This window comes from Pseudorca crassidens, chromosome 3, assembly GCF_039906515.1.
Source record: "Pseudorca crassidens isolate mPseCra1 chromosome 3, mPseCra1.hap1, whole genome shotgun sequence".
In the NCBI taxonomy this organism is placed as follows: domain Eukaryota; kingdom Metazoa; phylum Chordata; class Mammalia; order Artiodactyla; family Delphinidae; genus Pseudorca; species Pseudorca crassidens.
In genome coordinates this window covers 95,659,121-95,687,015 of record NC_090298.1, presented here as the reverse complement: position 1 = coordinate 95,687,015, position 27,895 = coordinate 95,659,121, and the positions used below count along the sequence as shown (strand labels likewise).

Genomic DNA, 27,895 nt, shown 5'->3' with positions numbered 1-27,895 from the left:
ACATCAATAATGTGGAGATCTGTCTAGGGACTCTGTGCTGCTGAGGTTTAAATTCTAGGACGATCCATGGTGTGGTAGGAACCCACTTAATTATTGGTCTAGGTGGACCAACCGCTGACCAGTGTTAGTGGCTGAACATCAGAGGTTCATTTCCTGCTCACACCACAGTCAAGTGTGGGTCAGTGAGAGAGGTTCTGTTCTGTGAGGAAGTTATTCAGAAAGCCAGCTCCATTCTGCTCTTGTGTCTGCCATCTCTTAGGATCTTGGAATTCTCCACTGGATCCTCTGTATCTAAGGGAAGAATGTAGAAAGAGAGCAAGAGGGGAGGACTCTGCAAGGTTTTTAGAGGCCAGACCTAGAGGTGGTGCAGAGCCTTACACACACCCCATTGGCCAGAGCTCAGTCATGTGATCATACCTGACCTGCAAGGGAGGATGGGAAATGTAGTTTAGTGGGATATGCAGGAAAGGGAAATGAAATTTGGTGAACAGCTAGTAAGGCCCTGCCTCACCTGCAAATGCCTATGGAGCCAGACAGGTAACTCACAGGAGTCAAGCAATCAGGTTGTCAGGATAATCCATGGGTGAAGGAGCTCTGGTGCTAAAGACCACGTGCCTGTTTGACGAAAATGGCAGGGGCTGCCATTACTCAACTATAGCCTGCTGCCACTTGGGTAAGAACAGCCTAAACTGACTTTCCAACTTGTTCAAAAGAAGCAGGAAATCCAGGTTTTTATATGCAATCTCCCTGTTTTAAAATAGGGCTCACAGGGGCTTCCCTGGTGGCACAGTGGTTAAGAATCCACCTGCCAACGCAGGGGACACAGGTTCGAGCCCTGGTCCGGGAAGATCCCACATGCCGCGGAGCAACTAAGCCCGTGCGCCACAACTACTGAGCCTACACTCTAGAGCCCACAAGCCACAACTACTGAGCCCACATGCCACAACTACTGAAGCCCGTATGCCTAGAGCCCACGCTCCGCAACACAAGAAGCCTGCGCACCACAACAAAGAGCAGCCTCTGCTCGGCACAACTAGAGAAAGACCGCACACAGCAACAAAGACCCAACGCAGCAAAAGTAAATAAAGTTTTTAAAAATAGGGCTCACAGGCAGGCCAGTAATAACCCCTCGCCAGTAATAACCTCTAGCTCACAGGAACAAGGCCAGGGTTGGGCAGTAGGAGATGGAAGTCAAGCAGCAGCCTGTGGCTGTTGGGAGCCTCTCAGCTTCTGGGCCTTTCTCAGCTGCACAGTCTGAGGATGGGACATGTTTCTGAAGTAGGTACAAAGGCTACCTGAGCTCTGCTTGCATCCATGTTTTTGTACCTTTGCTGACACCATACTATTCTTATCAGGTAACCCGAGAAAGAATTCCAGCGTCGTCTTCTAGGATTTAATCCACAAAGGCAGGACTCCTCGGGCACAACAAAACCAAAACTGAAGTCATTCTCTATAGAGTTCATGACTCAACAGATAATTCATGCAGAGTAGAGGAAGGAGGGGAATTAAGTTTTCCTGGTGTCTGCCTCAGAAATTCCTTTTCCAAGGAGAAAGATGCTACTTCTTGAGCATTTCAGAATGATACTCTTATTGGAATAAAGGAATCTCTTTATTGTAGTGGTTCAGAGTCAAGCAGACATGACTGAATTTCTGACTCTCCTAGCCGTAGAATCTTAGTCAAGTGACTTCATCTCTCTAAACCTCAGCTTCGTCATCTGAAACCGAAAGACTTACCTCAGAGGGTATTCGAGGAGTATGTGCGCCATGCATGTGAATTACTTAGCAAATTAAGAGCTTTGTAAATTATTAGTTGTTGTTACTACTGTTGGTTTCTGTTGTTCTTAATTAAGTCCTATTATTTCATTTAGATGGATACTTTGGAAGCTTTTGGGGATGAATTTAGTGGAATGGCCAGATGCCCTTACGATGCCAAACATGCCAACGTTGCACTGTTTGCAGGTAAATGACCTGATTTCTTCTCATTGCATTTGCTTTTGTGTGCTCAGCCTGTGGCCGCACATCTACTCTGGAGGATTTGCAGAGTCACAGTTGTACTTTGATTCTCTAGTGAACAGTGTAATTAACAACGCCTTTTCCATTTGAAATTCATATGGAAACTGTACTTTCGCTTCTTAAGAGAAGTCTTTGCCACGCCTACCCGTGCTTTTGTGCCTTCAGAAAGAATAACAACTTTGTACTGAACGTGCGACATACTGGTTAGGGCATGTTTGGGCTGAAATACTAGAAAATCCCACCTTGAACCACCAATGTGTATTGAGTATTTAAGGTAGGGTAGACTTTGGGGTTGGTTTGATTCAACAACTCAACAGTCTCATCCAGGACACAGGTCCTTTTCATTGCTCTGCTCTGCTTCCTTTCTTTCTCTGAGAGAGACTGGCTGTTCTCAGAGTCATAATAGGATGGCTGCCGGGGCTCAATTAGGGCTACATGTCCTCTTGTCTACATACAGAAGGGAGAAGGAAAGGGACAAAAGGAAGCTTTTGGAAGCTCTATCAGAGCAGTGAGACCACATACTCATAAGCTAGCAGCAAAGATCTTCTCAAATATCATTGACCTGATTAGGTTGCATGCCTATCTCTGCTAGAAAAATTGTAGTGGCCAAGGGGATGATACTGATTAGCGGAGCTTGACCCATACGCCCCATCCCTACTCCTTCCTTCCATTGCAAAGGATATAAAACAACAGCAAGGAAGCCATGACTTTCAGATTGGGATTTCTGTGTGCGCATGTGTGTGTGTTTTAATTAGAAATTTATTTAGGAATTCACGGCCAGCTGTGCACGTGGAGGTGGGTACAGGGAGAAGTGTTGGTATAACAGTGATTGTTATGGCATGTAATAAAGCAGTTAGCTATAATTTCCATCACAGCAGCTAAGAACTGGCGCATCCTAGCCAGATAAGAGACTTTAGGGCTTCGATTATGAAAAAAGATTAGCTCCTTGAACTTCATCCTCAGTGTCATCCATTTGTGGGCCTGAATCTTCAGTCAAAGATTGAAGAAGTGGTTCGTGCCAGGTTCAGAAGGAAACGTTTCTCAGGTTCTCCTCCAAAGGTAGAGCACAGTATTGTCGGGAAGCAGCCTTGTGAGAAACACAAAGTCTTGTAGACCTGTTTGTAAGCATGGTCAGGGGCAAGGCCAGTGGTTAGGGTGTTTGAGCATATTCTTAAGTGCATAACTCCTGCAGCAACACTTTTCTGACACTTGGCACCTGCATTCGTCAGTACCATGGAGGATGTGGGCTGCAGTGGAGAACACAAGTTTAAGCATTAACTAAAAAGAAGTAGCCTGAGGTAGAAAGAGGAGAATGGGCAGAGTGTTTACTAAGGCCACCAAGCTTCAAGAAGCAAGCCATGTGAGACCATACTGTGACTGCCCCTCTGCCCCCTCCAACAGGTATACTTGAATCAGTGTTCACTGAAACGTCTGAAATCTCATAAGCGCTCAGCCCTTATAAACAGAAGATATTTGTTGCACCTCAACGGTTGCCATATTACGAAGAGTGCCAGAATAGTACTTGATGTTACAAGTAAAAGTTCTGGTGAGACACCCAGTGTACGGGGGAGTGTTCAACAGCAATAACCTCACACGCACACACAGTGCTGCCACTGCCCTCCACCCTTCAGGTGTATCTGTATGGCCTAGGGCTAGGATTCTATAGGACAAGTTGTGATTTTTGTAGACATATGTTTATCAATAGAAAGGTGTGCTGTCTGCAGTTAAAATCTAACCCAAACAGTCAACACTTACTGAAAGATGAATGCCAAGAGTGTAGGTGTGAAGACAGCTCTATCCTGAAACTAAGCAAATGTCAGTTAAGACCAAAAGTAGACATCAAGAACTTTGCTTAGGTATGTCTGGATAAGACTTTTTTTAAGAAAAACCATATGCTTATTCCACAAGTGGAAGAGCTTAAAAGAACACTGTATTGTATATAAACCACTTTTGAAGATGCTTTTGAAGCCACAATTAATGAAGATATGTAATCCATTAAAAATGAGCCAAGGAAGTAATTTTTTATATTAAATATAATTAGTGTTTTCATTTCATCTACATAGATTTTGCTATTCCAGAACAGCCCATTTGATTATTTGTATAAACAATGCTTGCTAATCCGCGAAAAGAACGCAAAATTTCAAGGATTCACCTTCAGTCATCTTCGCTCTCTTTTGCCTTGAATGCATCCTCAAGCATAAGTCCCAAAGAGCATGAATTCTTAAAGAAAGACCAGTTTGAACTCAGCACCGTCCCCTCCCCGCCCCACTTTACTTTGGCTTCTTATATATCAGAACGTTCTCAGTTTGTGACTTTGGAAATAATGAAGCAAATATTTCTTAAATGGAAAGCGAGATTGGCAGGGCTTAGTGGCTCTCACGACTGAGGTAAAGAGGGGCAGAGACGCGCAGGATACACGTAGCAATTTTAGTCAGCTCTTTTTTGCTTATGAATCCCCTTTCTTCAACCTCCCTCACCTGCTCAGGCCGAGGACGCTGTTACTTCTGCTTGCACTTAAATTTTCTGGTGATTAAAATCAGCCTCTATCTTTCCCTGGGCTCCTCCCTAATCCAGTTTACCATGGTGTGGTGGCAGTTGCAGCGTCCAAGAGGCCTTGGCCTTGAGATTTCCGTCAAGGTACATCTAATCGAGTGAAGCAAAAAACATTTTTCATTTACCCTGTTCCCTGAGCTGCTGCTTAGAAATTGCCGTGCAATTTAAAAAATGAAAAATGTTTCATCTCTCAGGATCCCAATTGAAAATGGTTAGGAATGTGGGCCAAGTGTTTTCCCAGAGACTCTTGGGCTTTTCCCAGGTGCCCTATCTTATCTACCTGATACAGGAAAGCCGGGGCGGGGGAGGCCTCTATTATTCCCGCATGCCCACTGTCTTGCTGCAACTCCGACCACCTCTTCTTTTTCTCTTCGAAGACGGAAAACTGTACTCTGCTACAGTGACTGACTTCCTTGCCATTGATGCAGTCATCTACAGGAGTCTCGGAGACAGCCCAACCCTACGGACCGTCAAGCATGATTCAAAATGGTTGAAAGGTGAACAAACAAAAGAAGAAAAGGAGGGGAGGTGGGGGAGATACATATCCTGAGGGAGATTCAGAGCCTGGATGGACCAGACTGTAGTTGCATTTTAGTGATGGCTTCTCACGGACAGGAAGGTGGAAATTGCACCTTCTGCCCCCAGTTGATTGATTTACCTCCCCTTTTCACTTCCCATGAGTTTCTGGAGTGTTATCAAAACTACCAATGCCACTATAATAGAACACGTGACATGTATCTTTCCTGCTTCAAGCTCTCATTTCAGAGTCCCACGCGAAAACAACTAAACACTTCATTCATGGAAGGGAACAGGGGATTGGAGGTGGTGGGGAACAGGAAAAAAGCTGTTCACAACACTGTATGAGTCAAGGGTGACAAAGGGATGTGTACAAAATCCATTCTGTAATTTGAGCGTTGTATTGTGGAAAATAAAATGACATAGATATGCAAAACTCATTTATTCTTCACTGTTCATTGCAACTGCTTCTGAAAGATAAAAATCTGTAGGCTTAAATGCTTTCTGAAATCACCAGCACTTGCATGTGTGAAGTCACTAGAAATGGTTAGTGTTAACCAAATGTCTAACGGCCCTACACTTGTAATTAATAACATGTCTTTGGTTGCAGCTGATTGCAGTTCTTTTAACTCTGTGTGACATGTCCCCAATTAAAGTGCCCATTTGTCCACAGAACCGTATTTTGTCCAAGCGGTAGATTATGGAGACTACATCTACTTCTTCTTTAGGGAAATAGCGGTGGAGTACAACACCATGGGAAAGGTAAGCGGGGAGGATGTCTCAATTTGGGGCCAGTGTGGTTATCAATGACTTTGAAATAAGAACCATAAATCGAATGACAAGGTCATCGTTTTGAGAAGATCCAGCCAAAGACGGGTGGAAGTGAAACATTTCGCTTCCTCAGACCCCTGTATGCTTTTTCTGAGTAGTAACAGATTACAGGGAAACCTCTTAAATGTTTATATTGAAAATTTAATAGACAGATGTTGGGTTGATTTCATACTGAGTTTCAAGTACCTTAAGATGTGGTTTCCAGGTCCACTCATCAGGGTTTTTTTGTTTTAAATTGAGTCGCTCCAGAGAGAGAGTATAAATATTGAATATCTTTTAAGAGAACCAAGGGTCTTGACTGTATTACAAAAAGCAATAGAACACTTAGGGGATGTCTATTTCAGTTATTTTTATCAGAGAGTAGATCAAGATCACTAAGTTAGAGGGCACAATTCACTGCCAGGGGGGCTTGCACAGTTAGAGGAATTCAGAGCATGAGATGCAGAGCCCAGAGGCAGCTAGTGAGCATGGCAGAGACGGTGCATACAAGTGTGCTTTTGTTTGAGGAAATAAAAAGCTAAGCAGTCTGTATGGAAATGAGTTTATGTGGCTGGGAGCTGATCCCCTGAAGGATTTATGGCTCTGTATTAAATGCCACAGCCTTATCTTTCAAAACATGCTGTTCCAATGCTGAGTTTTTCCCTTCTTTTTTTTTGCTACTGATTTTAGAAACACAGGATTAAGTTAAGCACCTTGTTGTTCTGTTTCTGTTTTCTAAGAAAGGCAAATTCTACTAAGATCTCCACGAAAAGTAAGTGCATTCCGCTTTCTCCATGTTTTTCCTCTGCAGGTAGTTTTCCCAAGAGTGGCTCAGGTTTGTAAGAATGACATGGGAGGGTCACAAAGAGTCCTGGAGAAACAGTGGACATCTTTCCTTAAAGCTCGCCTGAACTGCTCAGTTCCAGGGGACTCTCATTTTTATTTCAACATCCTCCAGGCCGTTACAGATGTGATTCGTATTAATGGCCGTGATGTTGTCCTGGCAACCTTTTCCACACCTTATAACAGGTAACCATGCCCTGGCTGTGTGGACCTAATCGGTCCTTCCTGGCTTCCTTTTCCCAAGGGGTTGTTGTCTAACACACAAGATTTGCAACTGATGGAAAAATTGCCATTCACTATTTGTAGCTAAGAAGCACTTAACATTCAGTTTTCATCAACAAATTAATAGTCACTTATAAGCACTGTTAGAGTAGGATTCTGGAGAAAGTAATTAGATAAATTATAACAATATAGTCTTTTCATATGCCTGGGGTATAAACACTATTCATGTGCTATTCCTCAATCCCTCCAGTAATCTTGAAAAGTGAATACTGCTGCCTTCTTTTTACACTTGAGGAAACTGAGTTCAATTATACTATCTGGTCCAGGTAGCCAATGGGTGGAAGCAGCAGCTTTGGAACTCAAGAATGTTCCTCCTTTCCCTTCTAGGTCATCTAACATTTTATTTGACTTTTAATATTTCTATGACTAGATCAGTAATTTTTGAAGTAAAAATACTGGAAACTTATTAAAATGCTACAGAGTGAGATTTAGGAATTAGATGAGTCCATCTTGCATCCCACCTAACGGACCCTGGTTATTATCCTGTCAGAGGAACCAGGATCCCAACCACAGCACTACTGTCTGACTCTGGAGGGTTCTACTGACGACTTACAAGTCATCAAACGTTGCACGGAGAAATACCGTCTCGGCCTGTTCACCCCTATTTTTGTATTTACTTAAGCGAAGACACTGAGCTATTAAATGGCACTAATAACTGTCCCTGGAACAGTGAAATGTGTAGAGACTAAAGAACAGAAGGAACAGGGACACTATGTTCCCTGGTACTTGGCTCTCCCAAACCTTAGAGTACTAGCACCGTTGTGTGGAAATGATCCTAACTCTGTCATGAAATTGAAATACATGTACTATATTCTCACTTCCATGTAGAATTCTGTGTGTTCCATATAATCTTCCATAAGGAATGCACTGTTTTGTTTTGGATCATACTTTTTACAAAAACTTTGAAGAACTTGATGAGTGGCTAGATGACAGGATAGCCGCTAGGAAGAAATGCTTAAGGATTGGGTAGAGCCCAGAACAGAGCTAGCTGAAAGATGAAATAATGTTCCCCAATTATATGGAGGGCAAGAGTCAAGAGTTCCCACTGAAGAGATATGAAAACATAAACCCATACTGCAGCAAGAGGTATTGAGTTCGGTTTAAACAAGCTGCAACCATCTGAAGGAATTTTTAGACTTGAGGATAGAAAAGATAAAAAAATTCAGGCCCTGACTGCTGGAACCGATGTATCTAGTAGTGTTGAAAAAGAATACTATTTTGGAACACAGAATGTAGGTGCCAGTGGAGTTTCAGAGCACATTTCTAGTTTTTGTGTATGTTTTTTGAGAGGGTGAGTCACTTCACGATTACAATAGAGTAGTAGATTCCTGCGTATTATGTATACTCCCATGTAAAGAACTTTCTTAAAAGGGCCCTAGGAAACATTCAATTAGTGCGTGCTAATGCAGTCTCAGAAACCGTGTCTGTTTAGTAAAATCAGAAAATGGCAAAGATATGCATACCAGTTTTCATATATAAATTATAGTCCCTCTCTTGGTTTACTCCCTCTGGTTTCATCCCTCTCCACGGGCTCCTCCACACATGCACACTTCATCATGTCAGGTTGTTTCAAATCCTTTAGCTGCTCCTCTCTGCCCTGGGGATAAAGCCCAGCTTCCTTGGCGTAGCATGCAGGCTCCCTCGTGATCAGGCACGGGCTCCTCCTCCAGCGCACAGGGCTTACTGGAGCTTGCTCATGCCCTGCTCTCTGCCAGGTTTGCCCACTGAACCCCCGGGGATGCCCCAAGCCGCGGCTCCAGCTGCCTCCCGTGGAACCCTGCACATACCTCTTTTTACCAGATTGTGTTGGAATATTTGTTATCGTTGTTATTATCACTGTTGTTGTTGTTGCTGTTGTTTTCTTACACACTGAACTGTGAGTCAGCTGAGAGCAGGATGCCCTTATTTACTGACATTCACTGCTTGAGATTAGGGATTCCATAAATATATGCTGAATGGACAGAAGATGGGAAGAAAGGGAGGGAATAAAGCAGGGAAGGAAAAAGAAAGGATTTACAAATGAGTATAACCTTAGGAAGATTATAAAACCCTAGGGTATCTCTAGTTGTTAGGAAGTGCCTCATAAAATACTTCAATATTTATCCTATTTTTCTTAATATTTAAGGTAAATAGGTACACCTCTTTTAGGAAAGCGAGATGTGGAGTCTTACAAAATTAAATAATGCTGGGGGTTCTGAAATTTCAAAACAAATGGGGATCATTTTCTTATTACAGACTCAGTACTATGAATACACACACACACGCTACATACTTTAAAATTCATCCTGCCACCTTGTTTTAAATAAGCTTTCTAATCCTCTCCCTATTTCTTGCTTTATTAGTAATACTTCATAACTGTGTTATGAAATTAAAGATGGCATAAAATTCTCCTAATCATATATGAAGTGATTTCCGTATCCTTTCAACATCTGCAAAATCAGGACTAAATCATTCTTTCTCCCTGGATGATGTTTATGCTGCAAAGTGCTTGTGTCTTGCCCTGGATGCCTCTGTGTGCAGTGACCCACTACCTCAAAGCCTGATTAAAACTGTTGGCCAGCCAGTGACTGAAATTTATTTGATCAAAATCAAGGAACGACCGTAGTCAAAAACAAACATGGGTTTAAGCAGTGTACCTAGATGAATGAATAATTCATGTCTGTTCACCACTGATGGAAAAAAAAAAAAATCCCAAAATCCTTCTAGGAGTGTCAGGCAAGAATGTAATTATAGGTAGAGATTACTGTCATTGTTATTATTTAGCACTTAATAGAGCATTTTATTTGCAAAGTGTTGGTGCTTTAGAGATTTCAATTGTTTAGTCTTATGCAAATAAACAGGAAGTAAACTTTGCAATGTACACTGACTAACATAAAATATGGTTGGGTTCCTCACGCGTACATCCTCACTCCTGAAGCCCTTGGCTTGAGGAACCAAATTCAAAGAAGGACTATGTGAACAGTAGGGGCACTTTTACTTCACATTTTCACCAGTATTAGAGATGCAGAATGTTGTCCAAACGTTTTATCTTTGGTTTAAAGACTGATCATTTCAGGGAATTCATGAAACTTATAAATCACCAGCTCGCCCATTCCTCCTTTATAAACAAAAGCAGTGCCAGACACAAGACATAAAGAGATGTTCCTCTATGATCCTGCTGTAACTAGCCCTTTCTTTAAGGCCACTGATGCACATCTGAGTCACAGAAACATTCTCCTTATGAGCCAGGATCCCTTACATTTCTAGTGTTCAGGATGCGAACATTAAATTTCAACCGCCCGTACTAGGAAAGTTACTTTGGAGTATATTTTCCAAACTGCATGCGTGACTGTTGCATGAATAACACTTTGTGTGAAATGTCCTACTGCAGCATCCCTGGGTCTGCAGTGTGTGCCTATGACATGCATGATGTCGCCATTGTTTTTACTGGGAGATTCAAAGAACAGAAGTCTCCAGATTCCACGTGGACACCAGTTCCTGATGAACGAGTGCCTAAGCCTAGGTATGTGCACATATTTATACAGCTTTCTTGAATTTCTAGAAATGGTGCCATTTGCTCCCCTGATAATAAGCATCTCATAAACTGCACACTAGTGCCTTCCATGCTGGCCACGCATATACAAATGCCAACACAACAGAAAGGCCGGTGAGGCCGTTTGCCTTCATTCCCTTAACCGAAACCCCAAATTACCTATAGTTGTATTGAAAACAGCGACTCTCTAGTCTTTTGCTTAGACTCTCTATCTGTGGATTATCCAATGCAATCCTAGGATGACAGGAGTCATCTGGTCCAGCAGCCCCAATGGTCTATAGTTGACGAAATTGAGGCCCAGAGAGGTATAAAGTGAGTTGCGCAAGTTCACATCTCTGGGGAGATGATTTCCACCGCCCCTCCCCGCTTCTCTTCAGTTTTGCAGAGACCCATGTCTTTCAGCCTTAAAAAAAATGTAAAATATAAATGGCGTTCCCTGGAGTTTGTGACTAGACTGGATCAGAGCTGATCCCGGACTCTGGGCCAAGGGCAGCAGGTACAATGGGCCATTATTAGGATGTCTCTGGTCTGTCAGGTTCTGGTCTGCTTGGGGTCCAGATGCACTGTTGATTCTCCCCTCCCCAAAATGTGCCCCAGAAGTGCTTTCATGAGGAACCTATTGTTGAGAGACAATACAGAGACCTTTTGGTCCTGTGGAATATCTATCAAATCCTCACACTAAACCAGTTAACTCATTCCTCCTAACTGGGACAGGATGAAACTCTCTCCCAGCCCTGTGCCTGCCCTGTTTATGTGGCACACACTGCACACCTCCCATCACAGCATTCGAAATCTAAGTTATATAGAAACATCCCTGTGTGTTCGGCTTCCTCCACTTAATTTGTGGAAGGAAACCCAGTGTCTTCTAAACTTTTTTGGTTTCCAACTCTCTCCTCCAACATCCAAATCCCCCACACAAAATACCCAGCCCAATTCACTTAATTGAACTAACTTAGATAATATGAAACACTGTTCCCATGGGAGAAACCCCTACAGTTCATCCATTTTCATCCCCTGAATTAAATGGCATGTGCATTCTGTTCTTTATGGAGAGCAGACTAGGTGTAAAAAGCATACCCTGGCAACCTCAGATAGCTTCTCTAAGTCATTGCCTAGGATTCTTAGCTACCTTCCAGGTAAGCAGGAAGGGGAGTTAAGCTTAAGGGATCAGGTTTCGGGAGTACTTATGTAATATGCTCCCCTGGGTATCGAAAGATGGTGTCACTCAGCTGTCACCAGGACACATACTTCAAGTGACTTTCTACTGGTGGCAGCATGTTTGCTTTCATCCTTCCACGTGCTGGCCTGTCTCTCTTACAGATATCTGGGCGCTTTCACTGGCTGGCTGGGTTAGTGCCATGAAAGCGTGTGCCTGGGGCTAGACCCTGCAAGTGTTGTCAGGGTCCGCTTTTCTCTCCTGCACCAGTGGGCAAAGCAGGTGTCTGGACAAGACTGGTGCCGGTGTCTCCCTGATCTGACTTTGCTGAGATGTGCCCTTGACTCCTAAAACCATATAATTTCTTTTAGAAATGAATTTTCAGTGTCATTGTTCAGAAATTTTAAAAATGCCTTTTCAGGCAAGAATTTCAGTGTAAATGGCTTTTCATACCTACCCAAATCAAACAAAAACAATAAAAAACAAAACCCAAATGTTCTCTGACCCCCTATTAATGAGAGATGGTTACACTGAGTCTAGCAGGTACGTAAGGCTGGCAGCTTTTTGAACGCCTTTGTTTTCTACATTTGTGAAAAAGCCCAATTGTCTCTTTTTGTGGAGCAAATGCCTCCAGAAATTCTAGCAGTTTTTTTTTTTTTTTTTCTGTACGCGGGCCTCTCACTGTTGTGGCTTCTCCCGTTGCGGAGCACAGGCTCCGGACGCGCAGGCTCAGCGGCCATGGCTCACGGGCACAGCCGCTCCGCGGCATGTGGGATCCTCCCGGACCGGGGCACGAACCCGTGTCCCCTGCATCGGCAGGCGGACTCTCAACCACTGCGCCACCAGGGAAGCCCTCTAGCAGTGTTTTAAGACAGACAGAGCAGTCCCGGAGACGTGCAAAGCAAACCCTCACTTGTTTCAAGCTCCATCACTGTTTATGGGGTGGGTTTGTGCTTCTGGCGGGGAAGCCAAGCTGCTCCCAGCCGAGGCTGAACTGTCCTGGCTCAGGCTTCTCTATGGAGTGAGGAGGTGGCCCTGAGGAAATCTAAGCATATTTTTTGGTGGCATTATGCATTGTTCAGCTTCCTCTTCTCAGCCTACGGTATATTCTCCCTCATGCAATAGGCACAGAGAAGCAGTTCATTCAAAGAATTTGCCATAAAGCGTGATATAAGCCCCCTCCCTTTGTTTCTTTTTAGGCCAGGTTGCTGCGCTGGCTCATCCTCCTTAGAAAAATATGCAACCTCCAATGAATTTCCTGACGATACCCTGAATTTCATCAAAACGCACCCACTCATGGATGAGGCCGTGCCCTCCATCATCAACAAGCCATGGTTCCTGAGGACGATGGTCAGGTGGGTGTCAAGCAAACCATGTCCTCACTGGATGTCCCCTGTTCCTTCCCATGCTTACAGAACCTATCATCAGTGGATCACAATTTGAAATGCCACAAACATCTTCTCTTATCCTGGGCATTGATTCAGCTCTGAAGTCCCGGGCACATGGGTGGATGCCACCAAGCCCCATGACCACATTCCCAGTGAACACAGTTCAGATAGCAGGCTCATTGGACACTTGCCAGCAATTAGAGAAACAAAGATATCTCCTTCTGCGTTAGCCTGTTCATCCCATGTGTGTAAGAGTAGAGGAGCAGTGAATAGAATCAGGCAATGGATGTAGATACCTGTTTGGTTGGATATGGTTGCAAAGCATGCTGCAGACGTCATCCGAGCACTGTCCCTAGATTGTTAGCTGTCATACGGAGCATGGAGTAATGGAGCATTTGCACAAGTAAACCAGCATGAAGGGTTCATACTTGAGCATTTGTTGTCTGGAGTGGTGGCCAACAGAGAACGGATAGCTGCTTAGAAATCTGTGACAGCATTAAATACTCCTCCTTCTCATATTTATTTAGGGCTTACTGCCAAACAGTTCAACAGGCTTTCCCAAGTACCATCCAGTTTGGGCAGTCATCAAACAAAATGTTAATTAACTTTACCACCATTTTTAAACAGTGCCTTGATTGAAAGATATTAAAGTAGTGGGTTGGCCAAAAGGTTCATTCCATTTTTTCCATAAGATGGCTCTAGTAGAACTTAGTTGTCTTTAACTTCATTCGAAGCAATTTTGTTAGGTTGTGTGTGACAGCTGTCGTATCAGTGTGCATTTTAAAAAAGACTTATGAAAATCGGTGAATTTTTGTGTAGCCATTTTAATACTGAAGATGAAAGAAAAAAAGCAACATTTTCGGCATATTATGCTGTATTATTTCAAGAAAGGTGAAAACACAACCGAAATGCCAGAAAAGATTTGTGCAGTGTATAGAGAAGGTGCTGTGACTGATCGAACCTGTCAAAAGTGGTTTGCGAAGTTTCGTGCTGGAGATTTCTCACTGGACGATGCTCCACGGTCGGGTAGACCAGTTGACGTTGATAGCTATCAGATCGAGACATTAATTGAGAACAATCAACATTATACCACGCAGGAGATAACCAGCATACTCAAAATATCCAAATCAAGCGTTGAAAATCATTTGCACCAGCTTGGTTATGTTCATCGCTTTGATGTTTGGGTTCGACATAAATTAAGCAAAAAAAAAACCTTGACCATATTTCTACATGCGATTCTCCACTTAAATGTAATGAAAACGCTCCATTTTTGAAACAAATTGTGACAGGTGATGAAAAGTAGATACTGTACAATAATGTGGAATGGAAGTGATCATGGGGCAAGCGAAATGAACCACCAACAACTACTCCAAAGGCCGGTCTTCATACAAAGAAGGTGATGTTGCATATATGGTGGGATTGGACGCGAGTCCTCTATTATGAGCTCCTTCCGGAAAACCAAACAGTTTCAACGATTACTGCTCCCAGTTAGACCAACTGAACGCAGCACTTGATGAAAAGCGTCCAGAATTATATGATGCATTAGATAATGCAAGACTGCGTGTTTCTTCAGTGACCAGGCAAAAAAAACTGTTATGGTTTGGCCAGGGTTCTGATGCATCCGCTGTATTGACCAGACATTGCACCTTTGGATTTCCATTTATTTGGGTCTTTACAAAATTCTCTTAATGGAAAAATTTCAATTCCCTGGAAGACTGTAAAAGGCACCTGGAACAGTTCCATGCTCAAAAAGATTAAAAGTTTTGGAAAGATGGAATTATGAAGTTGCCTGAAAAATGGCAGAAGGTAGTGGGACAAAAGGGTGAATATGTTGTTCAGTGAAAATGAAAAATGTGTCTTTTATTTTTACTTAAAAACCGAAGGCAGATTTTGGCCAACCCAATACTATAATGGCTCTTGCCCATAAGATGGAAACCATGGTATGTAACTTGCAGAAGAGTCCATGTTTCCTGGTTCCTGCCATGATGCTTAAGGAGAGTGGAGTGTTGAACGGCTATGGGATTTCAGAGAAGGAGCATGCCCAATAGGACTTATCTAGGCAGGCAAGAGGACTAATGCCCTTCACCTTTGGCTTTAGGTGGATCTTGTTTGGCTTGTATATCCATTTTTTTATTAATATTGCCATTAGCACTCTACCTCCCCATCCTTCAGAACTCTCTACCCCTCTGTACACAAACAGAAAGCTTTCCAGTCTGACATTTTGTTGACAAGTCTTGGCACCTCAGAGGAAGAGTATGGAAAAATGGTAGCCGCTGCTTTTCTTTTCAGTGTTCAGTGAAATGTTAGCTGTGATCGCATAGTGGTTAGTACTTTGCATTGCGAAATGTTAAATGAATTCACTTATTATTTCTTCCCCTCTTCACAGCAGACATCAGTCTTTCCTTGTTGTTCATGGAAGGGATAATTGCTGAGTGGTTTCAGATGGTGATGGCTACGTATTTATTATGTAACTTGGCCTCCACACATACATACCTCTTTCCTCCCCCCTGGAGCCATACTAATGCTCTACATATGGAAATAAAGGAGCAGAACAGCTTGAGAGCATTATTTATATGCATATATTTTTCTTGAGGTTATTACTAGAAAGCTCTATCCCAATTGTTTGAAGTGGAAAAGGGGACACTTTAATGAAAGACCAACGAAGAGATAAAAAATGTGATCCTGTCATTTTAGATACCGCCTGACCAAAATTGTGGTGGACACCGCTGCTGGGCCATATCAGAATCACACTGTGGTTTTCCTGGGATCAGAGAAAGGAATCATCTTGAAGTTCTTGGCCAGGATAGGAAACAGTGGTTTCCTAAATGACAGCCTTTTCCTGGAGGAGATGAGCGTCTACAACCCTGAAAAGTGCGTAGAATGTTTGGTTCTTTCCTAGTAACTATTTGTTACTTTATTACCTTTTCCATTCAGAGAAATCATGGCAGACTTAGATTTTATGCACTTAGGTGACTTGTAGTATTATTTGTAAAAATCTTTTCATACATTAAAAGCATTATTTTCTCCTTGCTAATAATGTGTGTGTTTATATAAACACATACATTGTGTGTTTATGTGTATGTGTGTGGGGGGTTGCACACATAAGGTTCTGTTTCCCGTTCAGTTGGATCAGATTAAGAGATCTGACCTTGTGCGCTGGCAGGTGGGCTGTAAGGGTGGTGGCAGGAAAGAGAGAACTGACCCAAGAGAGACTATGAATGATATTATCCTGCCTTATAAAATTAGGTGCAGCTATGACGGAGTAGAAGACAAGAGGATTATGGGCATGCAACTGGACAAAGCAAGCAGCTCTCTGTATGTTGCATTTTCCACTTGTGTGATAAAGGTTCCCCTTGGCCGGTGTGAACGACATGGGAAGTGCAAAAAGTATGTATTTGCCTCATTGATCATTAGCAAGTCCACGGTGCTTAGAAAAGAGTCCTAGGTAGCTCACAGTCATCCTCTTCCTACAGAACCTGTATCGCTTCCAGAGACCCCTACTGTGGGTGGGTAAAGGAAGGAGGTGCCTGTGCCCATCTGTCACCTGGCAGTAGGTAAGGAGCCCGAGGTGTGGGAGAGTATAAAGCGGCCTAGACGTACAATAAATTGCGCTCACACACACCACCGCCACTCAGCCTTCTGTGCACAAACCTCATCAATACGACTGCCGGCCGTTCTCTCTCCTTTTCCCATTTCATAGAACAACCCAACATCACGTGGCAGATTTCCAATTGATTAATCATCCATCCTCAGACTAATTAAAAACAGAAAGAAACAACACAGTGGACTTCTAAGTATTCCCTGGAGAGAGGGACAAGATGGTACATGCCTGGATCATCACAGTGCGAGAACAGCAGAGAAAGGGAGCAGGAGGGTACCAATTAGATTAGCGATGTGGTTTGTCCAGCCACAGCAAAACTGGCTCTTCTAATTGACCGTCCAGGGCTGAGAAGAAACTGCCGAGCATTTGTTAAGCAATGCGTTTGTACTGCAAGCACAGTGTATACATGCAATAAACCTCTCCCCTGCACTGAAGAACCGTTGACCCTATTACTCATTAGGCAGTAAAATCAATTCTTGGCATTTCTCCAGCAGATCAGCTAGATCAAGCTAGTCTGCCATGCATGTGATTTTGATGCTTAGAATTGTTACCCTGACTTTAAACGCCTGGATGGTATTAGCTCAAAGGTTTTACGCTTTTACTTCAGTGGATGTGAAATCCAAAGTGACATTTGGAAAAACAGTCAACGCATGTCCTTGACAGGTTATGGCAATTCAAGGAAAGTGCCAGATGGCAGCACAGTTCTTTCTTAGCCATTTCTTCAACTTCCTCTGATCTAAAGGGCGAAAAGGATGGTCCTCACATCACTCTGAGCCTCCTCTCCCATTTGAGAATAGCTAGTCAACAGACAGGAGGGCATATCTGATGACCACCTGCATAATTTGAGGGAAAGTATTTCCATATACAGAGCTAATGGTAACTATCAAGTCTGACCTGGAAATTTGACTAATGCAAAGGGTTGACTCACCATTTACTATTAGATCAACTTTGTGAGTAGCAATATTGACCTACTACAGTGTTAAAGCTTTGCATCTTTTCACCGGAACCTTGAAGTGAAGGAGAAAGGATCACAATGCACAGTGAGGGAAGCTGAGAAATGACCTATCTCCTCTCTTTAGTCAAGGTGTGACCAAAAGTAGGCAGACTGATTTTTAAGAATCATTTTAAAGTCAACATGAGAACATTTCATTGTTCAAAACATGTGGAACTCTCTTTGGAAAGTGGCCTTCAGGGCCTGGTGCATACTGGCTTTCATTAGCACTAGAAATCTTTAGCCTTTGAGGATGAATTTGATTTTTAATACAACACAAGAACAGTGGAAAACAAACATGGTGCATTATTAGATCAAGGTGTGACTTTCCAGAAAGTTTTCCTATATGGCTCATAAGTAAACTCTGAAGGCAGTTACAAAACAGGAGTTTCAGTTATGGTGTAGAAAGAAGCGCAAAGTTCCCCCCAAAAAAGGACAAGACTCCTTTGGAGTATTCCAGTGTGCTTATTTAAAAATCAAAATACATTCTATTAGGATTGATCCTATTAATGGCGTTAATAGCTTATACAGCCCAAAGGTGACCTTATAAGAAGAGTGAGCCTGTAGGGGAGCATGACGGCAATACTCCTGAGGACTGGGCCCACGGCAGGAGTGAACGAAACACCTGAGTGGTCTCAGCAAAATGCACCGCCATGTCCATCCTCTCAGGGTCCCACATATCCGCTGACCATCTGAACACTTTGTTATACAAAGCTACTTCTAAGCAAAGAAACAAGTAAAGGTCTAGGAAGGCAAGAGTTGGGGCAAAAGAGAGGAAAAGACTTTTTTCTAATTTAGAGACGTCTGTATCACTTACGTAAGGAGTGTGTGTTAACATGTAAACTTAGATATTTAAGAAATGCTCAGGGCATCAGAGGCAAAGAGTGATATAGGTAATCCACAAACTAATTAACTCCCTGAATAATACCTGAATTAACTGTCTAAAACATGGCTTCTCTTGGGAGATTCACAAAGGACTCATTTCTGTAAGCTTTGGAGATAAACTTTCGAGCTGTTACCTACTTTTTTGGCACCTGTCACTCAATTTATCAAACTGTGTTAGTTGCTTTAGTGAAACTTAAGATGCATCCTGCAGTAGACTCATATCATTGAATTTGTGTCTCTCTTTCTTCTCTTCCCTCCTTTTTTTTGGAAGACTGACTTTTGAACAGGACATAGAGCGTGGCAATACAGATGGCCTGGGAGACTGTCACAGTAAGTAGAGCTTTTTATCCATTTGGGTATTTATTCTATAAAAAAGATGCTTTTATAGACTGGCCTAGAAACATGACCCCACATGTGAAACTGAGTGCAGCTGCCTCTAAAACATGCATAAATAACAGAAATCACCTTCTAAATATCAAAGAAAACTGTGTGTTTTGAAGCCTCTGTTGCCGATGCTGTTGCCGTAAGTGCTGGCACCTATATTCATTTGTTCACATAGAGTGAACAAATTCACTCTAGAGGATGTCTACTACAGCAGAGCAGTAAGTTACATCAGCACTTCCATTTAAAACCAGTTTTGTTGTTTTTAAAGATATGTTATTGCCATGATTTTCAGCCAAATAATAAAAAGACTGATCGCTGTACTCTAGCTTTTTAATTGAATGGGACTATTTTATTTCTCTTGAACATATCGATTAACAAAATTATTTTTTAAATTAGATTTAGGTTTATTACCATTTGCAGTAGAAAAAAATTTCAGAAAGAACCCACTACATACGAGGTGACTCAAAATAACCTTTTTATAAGAACTGACCTGCTATACTAATCTCAGAGGTCATTTCAAAAGTTATTACATGCCAACGTTTTAGTTAGAACTTTATATAAAGGAACCTGGTCAAAGGTCTGCCCAGTTGTCCAGTGATCTGATTAATATCAATATTCTCCTGAAAATGCTTTATTAATGCTAATTTAGAGAATAATGCCATACTCTTGGAAAACATTTAGTTTGCCATGTTTTAAATGTTGTATGTGATAAAGTTCAAGAAGCCTGTATTCAGAATGGCACCAAAAATAGCTCCTAAGGGAATGAAACTATATTACTTCTGATATTTGATTTGATAATGAAAATCATGGATATAACTCTAAATCTTTGAGCCATGTTCTAGAGAACAGACATAATCAAATAAATAGGGCCACAGAGCCTCATCTCCAAATTCTTGGTCATATTTTGTTTGTTTGTTTGTTTGCAAATATATACCAGAAAAAGCTTCTTGTCTTCACACACAAACTCTGAATTAAGAAATTAGCATAGGGGGCTTCCCTGGGGGCGCAGTGGTTGAGAGTCCGCCTGTCGATGCAGGGGACACGGGTTCGTGCCCCGGTCCAGGAAGATCCCACATGCCGCGGAGCGGCTAGGCCCGTGAGCCATGGCCGCTGAGCCTGCGCGTCCGGAGCCCAAAAGCTCTGCTATGTGTCTGCAGTGAAACAATGTGATGTTTGATTTGGTGGCTCTTGATCATGTTTGTGCCTTATGGCCCCATTTTTAGGGAATCAGGTTTCGGTTGGTATGTATGTCTGAGTGAACTTAATTAGCTGTTTTTAGTGAATAATTTTCTCCATATTTTTATGATTCGATGATACAGGCATCTAGAAAAATAGGGGTGTCCATTTGGATTGAATAGGTAAATATATGAAAAATGTGAAAGTGCTACTGGCTCTCTAGAGCATCCACTACACCAGCAGGCTTACACCACGCCTGGGTCCTCAGGCAGAGTGCAGGGCAGACCCTCAGGCCCCAGGCCTGTGATTTACTCTTCCGTCTCACTGGTCAAGCCTCTGTGTTTCCATGTGCTCGGTAACTCGATCCCCACTCCTGCTGAGGCACGTAGGGTGCCTGCTCCGGGGCAGGAGGTAATGCCTTTCCTAGTGGCTTCTCTGCTCCTGGGCGCCCACTGGAGCATGACCTACTTCTGTCAGACATATCGAGTCACACACAAGCATTCAAAGGATTTAGATATTTGGTACACAATGACTCTTTAACAGGAGTTTTAGGGAAAATGAGGAAACCATAAAGAGCCAGTGTCAGAGGCTGAGTAGCAGGCTGAGTGAACAAGTGACGTGACCCAGACACACAGCGGGGGCACACACGTGCACACACACACACACACACACACAAATGTATGTTGCCTGTATGTGTGATTTTTATTTTTGTTAATTTCCTAACTAAAACTCCTGCTGAGTTCAGAACATTGTGATACTGGACAGTTGCTCACAGCATGGTTGGGAGGATGAAATGAGAGAGAATGTAAAGAAAATGTGCTTTGTAAGTGTGGTCCAGATGTGACTCACTTTATCCACATACACATCCCTCTGATTGGAGTAGGGCTTACATATAATCGCAGTTACCATTCCTTCCACTAACTTGCTTTTTCTCTGCCTCTTGGAAACAAAGGCATGACTTTGAGGAAGCTCACTTGGGAAAGAGATAGTATAAGGATATGAAATCGGACCAAATATGAAGCATCTTCTATTACAAGCAGAAAGTAAAAAGCGCTTACTTAGTATTGGGGATCGTATGTTAGCACAGCTCTGTATCAGCTCACTCCCACTTATTACGGAAGTCACACTGAGCAGAGTGTTAAATGTTAAGTAACCTACTCCTCCCTTCTGTCTTTCAGATTCCTTCGTGGCACTGAATGGTAAGGAAGATATTACTCATAATTTAATAGCAATGGAAATATATTTGAGAAATCCTGTTTCACTAAACCTCTTGAGTATTTTCGAATTTTACGTTTATTTTTAAATTAATTTTTAAATTCTCATTATTTTTTATAGACATTTCAACTCCTCTACCAGATCATGAAATGTCTTACAACACAGTATATGGTCAGTTTATGGGTTGTTTTTTTTTTATTCTTCGAGCCATTCATCCTGTGGTAGTTTATAATCTTCATTCCTAAACATCATGGACCAGATTCTTTGCTACTTCAGGGCCCCAATTCACTAAAATTATTCATAGATTTCATGATGCTTCAAAAATTACTCTACATATATGAGACAACTGACATGTGAGAATGAGTCCTACATTTTTAATCCACAGAACATGAAATATGCCAACCTTAGGGAATTTGGTGAATGCATTTAATGAGTTCTTGAGGGAGAAGAAATTGCTTCTGGACATAAGTACATCCAAGATAAAAGAATAGTGCTTATAACTCATAGGCCATAGCTCCTTAACTGATAGTATCATTCCCCAAAATGCTGACTTTCAGAACAATACCCTCTGCAGGAAAATCTACACAGAGTGCAGATACTAAGTTCTTATTAGGCAAAACTTTCCAATATAGCCATCGAAATTTAATCACACAAAGAGTATGAATACGTAGACGTATCTTCAGTGAAACGTCTTTAAATGTATACAAGGAAGAGTGACGCAGCGGAAATGATGTGCAAACAGGATTTACCCCATTGTTCCTGCTCTGAAATATACAGACACTATACTAAACAAAGCCATTAAGTCCATAAACAGACTGTTCTGAACTCTTTATAAGAAAAGTTAAACTGTAGTTGAAATGTTCCAGTTCCATTTCTCAAAGCCTCCCCAAATGTTTATTAAGGTAAACTATTCATGTGTTTTTTAAAGATAATGAACAACATATATGTAATGGGAAATTTAAGCTTCTGCATTATGATGGGGACTACAAGCTTCACTGATACACATTTTATAACTTATGTTGAAGACACGTAACAATAACAGCTCTAGGTCAGTCTTTAAATGTAGAGGTAGGTAAGAGAGGAAGGGGACAAAATAAAGAAAAGAAAAAAAAGAGGGAAGAAAAGAAAGCAAGGTGGATTCAGGATTCAAAAAAATAGTTCAAGATGGCTACAAATACATCTAATAGCTCTGTGGACACTCTCACTCCTGTGTCTAATTAGCATAAATAAAAAGCCTCTTTGAAAGTCCTAAAGACTATCTTATAAACTGGGGCTGTGCAGGTAGGGAAAACAATGCCCGGTTTCTCCTGTCGTGAAGTGAGGCAGCATGGCGTAGATGAGCCCACTGAATTCATCCACCTTTACCATTCTCTCGTCTATGATTCAAGCCAGAATGTCAAACACCAACAGCTGGAAGAAACACTTCTCAGGAGGCAAGTGTCATCTAGCTTAGCTTGCCCCTCACAAAGAGAACCCACTTCGCATCTGCACTTCTCCAATATCATACTTTGCAGTCATTTCCTATAATTGAATAATCTTTATCAGATATTGAGAAATTCAGGTCTTGAATCTAACTGAACCAGTAACCCCAGCATTCATCAATAGTACTACGGCCAATTTTAACTCCCAGGTAATTTCTCATATAGATGGAATAATTAAACCATGGGATGCTCTTTATGAACAAAAATCACTCTTCAATTTATGGATCTCTCTTACTGCCTTTATAAAAGGAAAGGAACTTATTAATTCCTCCGTGTTAACACTTTAAAGAACAATGCCCATTCGCTCGGTCAGCGGTTTCTGTGATGAAACTAAAGAAGAGTTGGAATTTTCCTTTCAACTAATGACCCTGTCCATTTCAGGCTCAATCTCTCCCGGGTGTGAAGGGGTTAGATGATTAACTGACCATCAACATGAGGGCTGGTCCAGACAGTACTTACAAAAACAGAGGAGACTTTCTTTTCACAAACTACTGCAAGAGATGCTTATTTTGGAGCTAATAAACCTAGAAGAGATTTAACTCATTCATTTGTAGACATTAGTTTAGTGCTTACTATGTGCCAGGTACTGGATTAGGTGCTATATTTGAACCATCAAAGAAAAAAGCAAATTGCTGTTTTTATGAGCATGGATGTAGACTAGGAAGCCAACCCCAAAGTCCAAAATGCACCCACTGTGTCTAGCTGTGTCCTTTGCATGTTCCCATAAAAAGTTCAGTGGCTGAGTACAGACTCATAGGGTGACCCGCAGAACCAGAACTGCCTAACTCTGAAAAAGGGATCGTTCAGTAAGCCATGCAAACTCTCTGTGTGGCAAAAGCTCTGTGCAACACCACTTACATATACAAGAACCCTTTTTTAGTGAATTGGACCCTGATTATCTTCCTTCTCTCATCCTCTCTTGTATTGATTTAGTGTCTCTTCTGTGTCTAACTGGGTACAATCATTGTTAATAGGTTAGAGTAGTTTGAAGGATCTCTAACCTCTAGAATTACAAAGACTTGTAGATATAGAGAAACAATATGATGCATATTAAAGTTAACTTTTTAAATATTTCTTTGTATATTATAAGAATAATACACCATAAGCTCCATTGATGATAATATGACTTTTCATACTGGATTAACAACACAAAATTATAGGTTCCAAATTGTTGACATGTAATACCATATCCACAAACGATTGCCTATTTTTGTAGCATTATTTTGGTTACAGTCTCTTAGGGAATGCACAAAAACAATATAGCCTGTAGAATCAGATTCTAAGAAGGAATATAAGTGATTTCCTTTTAACAGCTGGAGAGGTAATAATAATACACCTCTTTGATTTCAAACTAAGGATGGCTGCTTCATGGTGCTTCTACATGGTAGTTCTAAAATTCTTGAGAATCAGGCATTGCTTTCTCCGACTGTTTGCTTCACCCATGACACATATTGCCTGTCCTCAAGCATAAGTTTAAAAGATTACAAACCTCATGCTGCGCTATTTTTTTTTCCATTTGAGAACATCAGATGCATGGTTTCTCTAGATTTACATGTAGAATACGGAGATGTGGTGGGTATTAGACTAACACTTCAGCAATAGGCAGGAGCTGATTTCTCACATTTGTGTGAAACATTTTCCTACCTAACTACCATCTGGTCCACATTAATTTCCTCTCATAGCCATAGCTTTCCATTACCAATGAGTTTTCCATATATTTGCAGCATATGGTCCAGGAAATCTTTCTACAGAGAATGTGTCCCTTAGGCATCTATTTCCCCTAGATTACCATATTAAGAAATGTTCTCCCTAAACCATACTTAATGGCATTACCATAAAATTGCCCCTTGAACACAGTTAAATTGAAAGTGCTCAAAATGCATATCAATTCAGGTAAAAGAAATTCTTGCTACTTGGAGGAGAGGCTTCTATTTTTCCTTCCCCCCTTCCTGACTCCCTGCAAAGCTATTTCTAATTGTTTGCTTAGGCTGGGTGCTGAAGTCTCTTAGGTTGACCGTATACTGCACGAGAGCATTGTTGAATTCAAGAGTAGAAAATAGGGCTGTATTTTAGACCTCAATATAAGCATAAAGGACGTACAAGAAAGTCTGTATTGCCAATTCCAGGTTAATAATTTTCCTACCCTTGTTCTCTTACCAGTATTGGGAGATGAGATGTGAAACCCAGAAATATAAAAACAAAAAGTCTAGACGCAAGAATTCTTTACTTTTCAACGAACAGGTTTTTAGCGGTTGGATGCGAACTAGACTATTTGCAACAAAGCGGATATTTGAAGCTGTGGAAGAGCCAAACAAGCTCTACACAGAAAGGGGCCTCTTAGATGTTACCAAAGCTTTGTGGTAACACTTCAAGTGTGGAACCTCCATGGAAATCCTATAGCTTAGATAAGCCACTTGGCTGGCTTGCTTTTCCCCGCTTTATTCATACACACACACACGCACGTGTGTGTATACACAGTGTGTAATTTACAGTATTAAAGTCTCCTAGGAATCCAACTTCCAATCATAATTGTAAAAGAGAAGAATGCAGTGCATTCATTATCATCTTTCTTTCTGGTGGCTAGTATCATATTTATCACATATGCGGTGATCACAGCCCAAGGCTGGAGCCACTTGTGAATCTGTCCTACTTTCTACCAAAGGCCCCAATTACACATTCACAGTGGTTGCCTTGATGTCTTTTTAAAAATTGTTCAAGAGGCTGCTGTAGGTAAGATGCTTTAATAAGCCAAAGACTCTACTGGAAAATCACAGAGAGGTGATTTTTTATTTCCACCAGAGAGAACAGGTAGTGGGGCTTCTTTAAATCATTGTGACAGCTTAGATCAAAGCACCAGATATGATCTGCATTTAACCTTGTGGAATGATGGGGGGGAAAGCTTAGAAATGTGTTCACAGGAAACATCCAGTTTCTGCCGTAACTCCCAACCTAGCCATCCTTCCTCTGGCATTATCCTAGGGTTGGCCGCTCTGGATCTCAAAAAGCTATCCCTTTCTAATCGGAATTGGATCAGTCAGTGTGGCCTCAGAAAACCACCTCTCACTCGTATGAGTCATGAAACCACGAAACTAACTTGGCTGGAATAAGACACAAAAGGCACAGCCATAACAACATGGAGCAGTTGAGGCCTCTGTTCCAGGAAGGAGGGGGTGGGAGCAGATCCCTTTAGAAAGCAGTCACTTCCCCCGCAAAGAGGAATGCCTGTGAGGCTGAGTTGCAGCTGAAAACTAGACACGTCCTCCATGGGAAAGGCTCAGGGCAGCTGAGCTGTTTGTGACGGGGCAGAGGCTCACCCACTACCATAAACCTGCCCCATCCGTCACAAACGCTGTCCCCAGAGTGGACACATTCTACCTTAGTGCTGCTGTGCGAATACCAAAGAAGGACTCGGATACTTCTTGAGCGCTTACTGTGTGTCAGATACTGTTAGGTACTTTCAACGTGATGTCACTTTATCCTTCCAACACTGGGAGGTAAACGACATCATCTCCACTTCGTGCACAGGGAAAACCAACCAAGGCCCAGAGAGCTTAAGGGATTCCCTCAGGCTCAGCAAACAGCAGAAACGAGATCTGGCCCTTCATCCTCTAACTACAAGTACAAGGGGTCTTCTGCTGAATCCTACCCACCAGTCTTGTTATTTCTAGGACAATCTCAGGGGTCTTCTGCTGAATCCTACCCACCAGTCTTGTTATTTCTAGGACAATCTCCTTTGAGTCTTTTACAGCCAGCGTGGGTGTCCAACCTCCTGGCCTCTGAGCAAAGGCAGAGCGGGTGTCTCCGGTGATGTTTTCCCTAACTATATTTGTGATGAAAACAGGGCACTCCAGTTCCCTCCTGCCCAGCACCACCACGTCCAATTCGGCGGCTCAAGAGGGGTATGAGTCTAGGGGAGGAATGCTGGACTGGAAGGATTCACCTGACAGCACAGACTCTTTGGGGGCAGTGTCTTCCCATAATCACCAAGACAAGAAGGGTAAGGCCTTGGAAGTACCTCTTCCTCTGGGGGGAGAGGGAGGGAAAAGTGGGGAGGACTACGGAACTGCTTCCAGCTGAATCATAGCAGCATTTAAGGAACGAACCTCCAACACACTATGATTGAAAGCGTCTCAGAAAAGGCTGCAACCCGATCCTCTATGCTAGGCTTGATCCACAATGATTCCCTGACCAAGGAGAAACCACACAAAACAAATAACACAGCCTCTAAGCTTCCTCCACCCAAGAGAGGCATGGCTTGGCCCAAAGCAGATACTGGCCGCTGAGATCCCTTTCCACTCCTCTTAGCTCGTTCAGTGATTTCTGGATCCTCTCTTCCCCCCATAATGGGATGGAATGCGGTGCGGGCTTTGGCAAGTACATGTAATCAAAGTAAAAGCCCGTTTAATCAGTGAATGGAGAAATAGCAGAGTTGAGTCTTTTCTGGCTGGTAGCATCCCTCACTCTCGCATGGTGCTGAATTTGAATAGAGCTGAGGTCCTGGGACGCACTTCATTGCCCTTAGAGGATAACAGCTAAAACAAAAATATGTTATTTAATCAAGCAGAATTGCTATGCATTTAAAATGGAAAGGAAGCTGCACTAAATGAAAGGGACTCTACTGTGAACTGTCCTAAATTCTCCCTGGCTTTCTTTGCTCAACTAGAGACAGGAAATGTCATCTCTTTTCTCGCCATTTGCTGCTTCTGGTAACACATCCTACTTTAGTTGCAGCTGCAACCAAAGAGGCCTTTACTTGTCCAAAAAAGTCTTGTAAATCAGAGACTGAAAAGCTCAGTTATGTTGCGAGCTGTTTCCCCCCATTCAGCCTTGTTTACTTCTATATGTTTTCAAGAGTTTCATCCAAGCAGGGATTTGAGTCTCAAGGGCAGACCAGCCACAGTGACCCTTGGAAGACAGTCTCTATCGTGTCTTCCCCCAGGGTTTTCTGTATACATATTTCCATCTTTACTTTTAGAGAATGTTTGCTAGGCAGACTCACACACTAAATTTTCACCTTTTTTTTTTTGGCGGCTCATCTCCTGAGAATGTCGTACCTTCTGCTGCTACAT

At 42.2% G+C, this 27,895-nt stretch overlaps 1 protein-coding gene across 5 annotated transcripts in view; it reads left to right on the top strand.

The window, feature by feature from the left end:
• Nucleotides 1-27,895, top strand: part of SEMA6A (semaphorin 6A) — a 129,097-nt gene that overhangs the window by 78,556 nt on the left and 22,646 nt on the right. For 3 of the 5 annotated variants that reach the window (XM_067731499.1, XM_067731501.1, XM_067731502.1), the window contains exons 7-19: nucleotides 1,869-1,959; nucleotides 4,944-5,063; nucleotides 5,756-5,844; nucleotides 6,704-6,921; nucleotides 10,388-10,519; nucleotides 12,905-13,060; nucleotides 15,788-15,964; nucleotides 16,340-16,480; nucleotides 16,567-16,647; nucleotides 18,842-18,900; nucleotides 21,309-21,329; nucleotides 21,466-21,516; nucleotides 26,668-26,823. In XM_067731499.1, coding sequence (XP_067587600.1) covers nucleotides 1,869-1,959; nucleotides 4,944-5,063; nucleotides 5,756-5,844; nucleotides 6,704-6,921; nucleotides 10,388-10,519; nucleotides 12,905-13,060; nucleotides 15,788-15,964; nucleotides 16,340-16,480; nucleotides 16,567-16,647; nucleotides 18,842-18,900; nucleotides 21,309-21,329; nucleotides 21,466-21,516; nucleotides 26,668-26,823 — 1,492 coding nt within the window. The remainder of the gene's footprint in view (nucleotides 1-1,868; nucleotides 1,960-4,943; nucleotides 5,064-5,755; nucleotides 5,845-6,703; nucleotides 6,922-10,387; nucleotides 10,520-12,904; nucleotides 13,061-15,787; nucleotides 15,965-16,339; nucleotides 16,481-16,566; nucleotides 16,648-18,841; nucleotides 18,901-21,308; nucleotides 21,330-21,465; nucleotides 21,517-26,667; nucleotides 26,824-27,895) is intronic. The other 2 variants (XM_067731503.1, XM_067731504.1) reach the window with 2 other exon arrangements.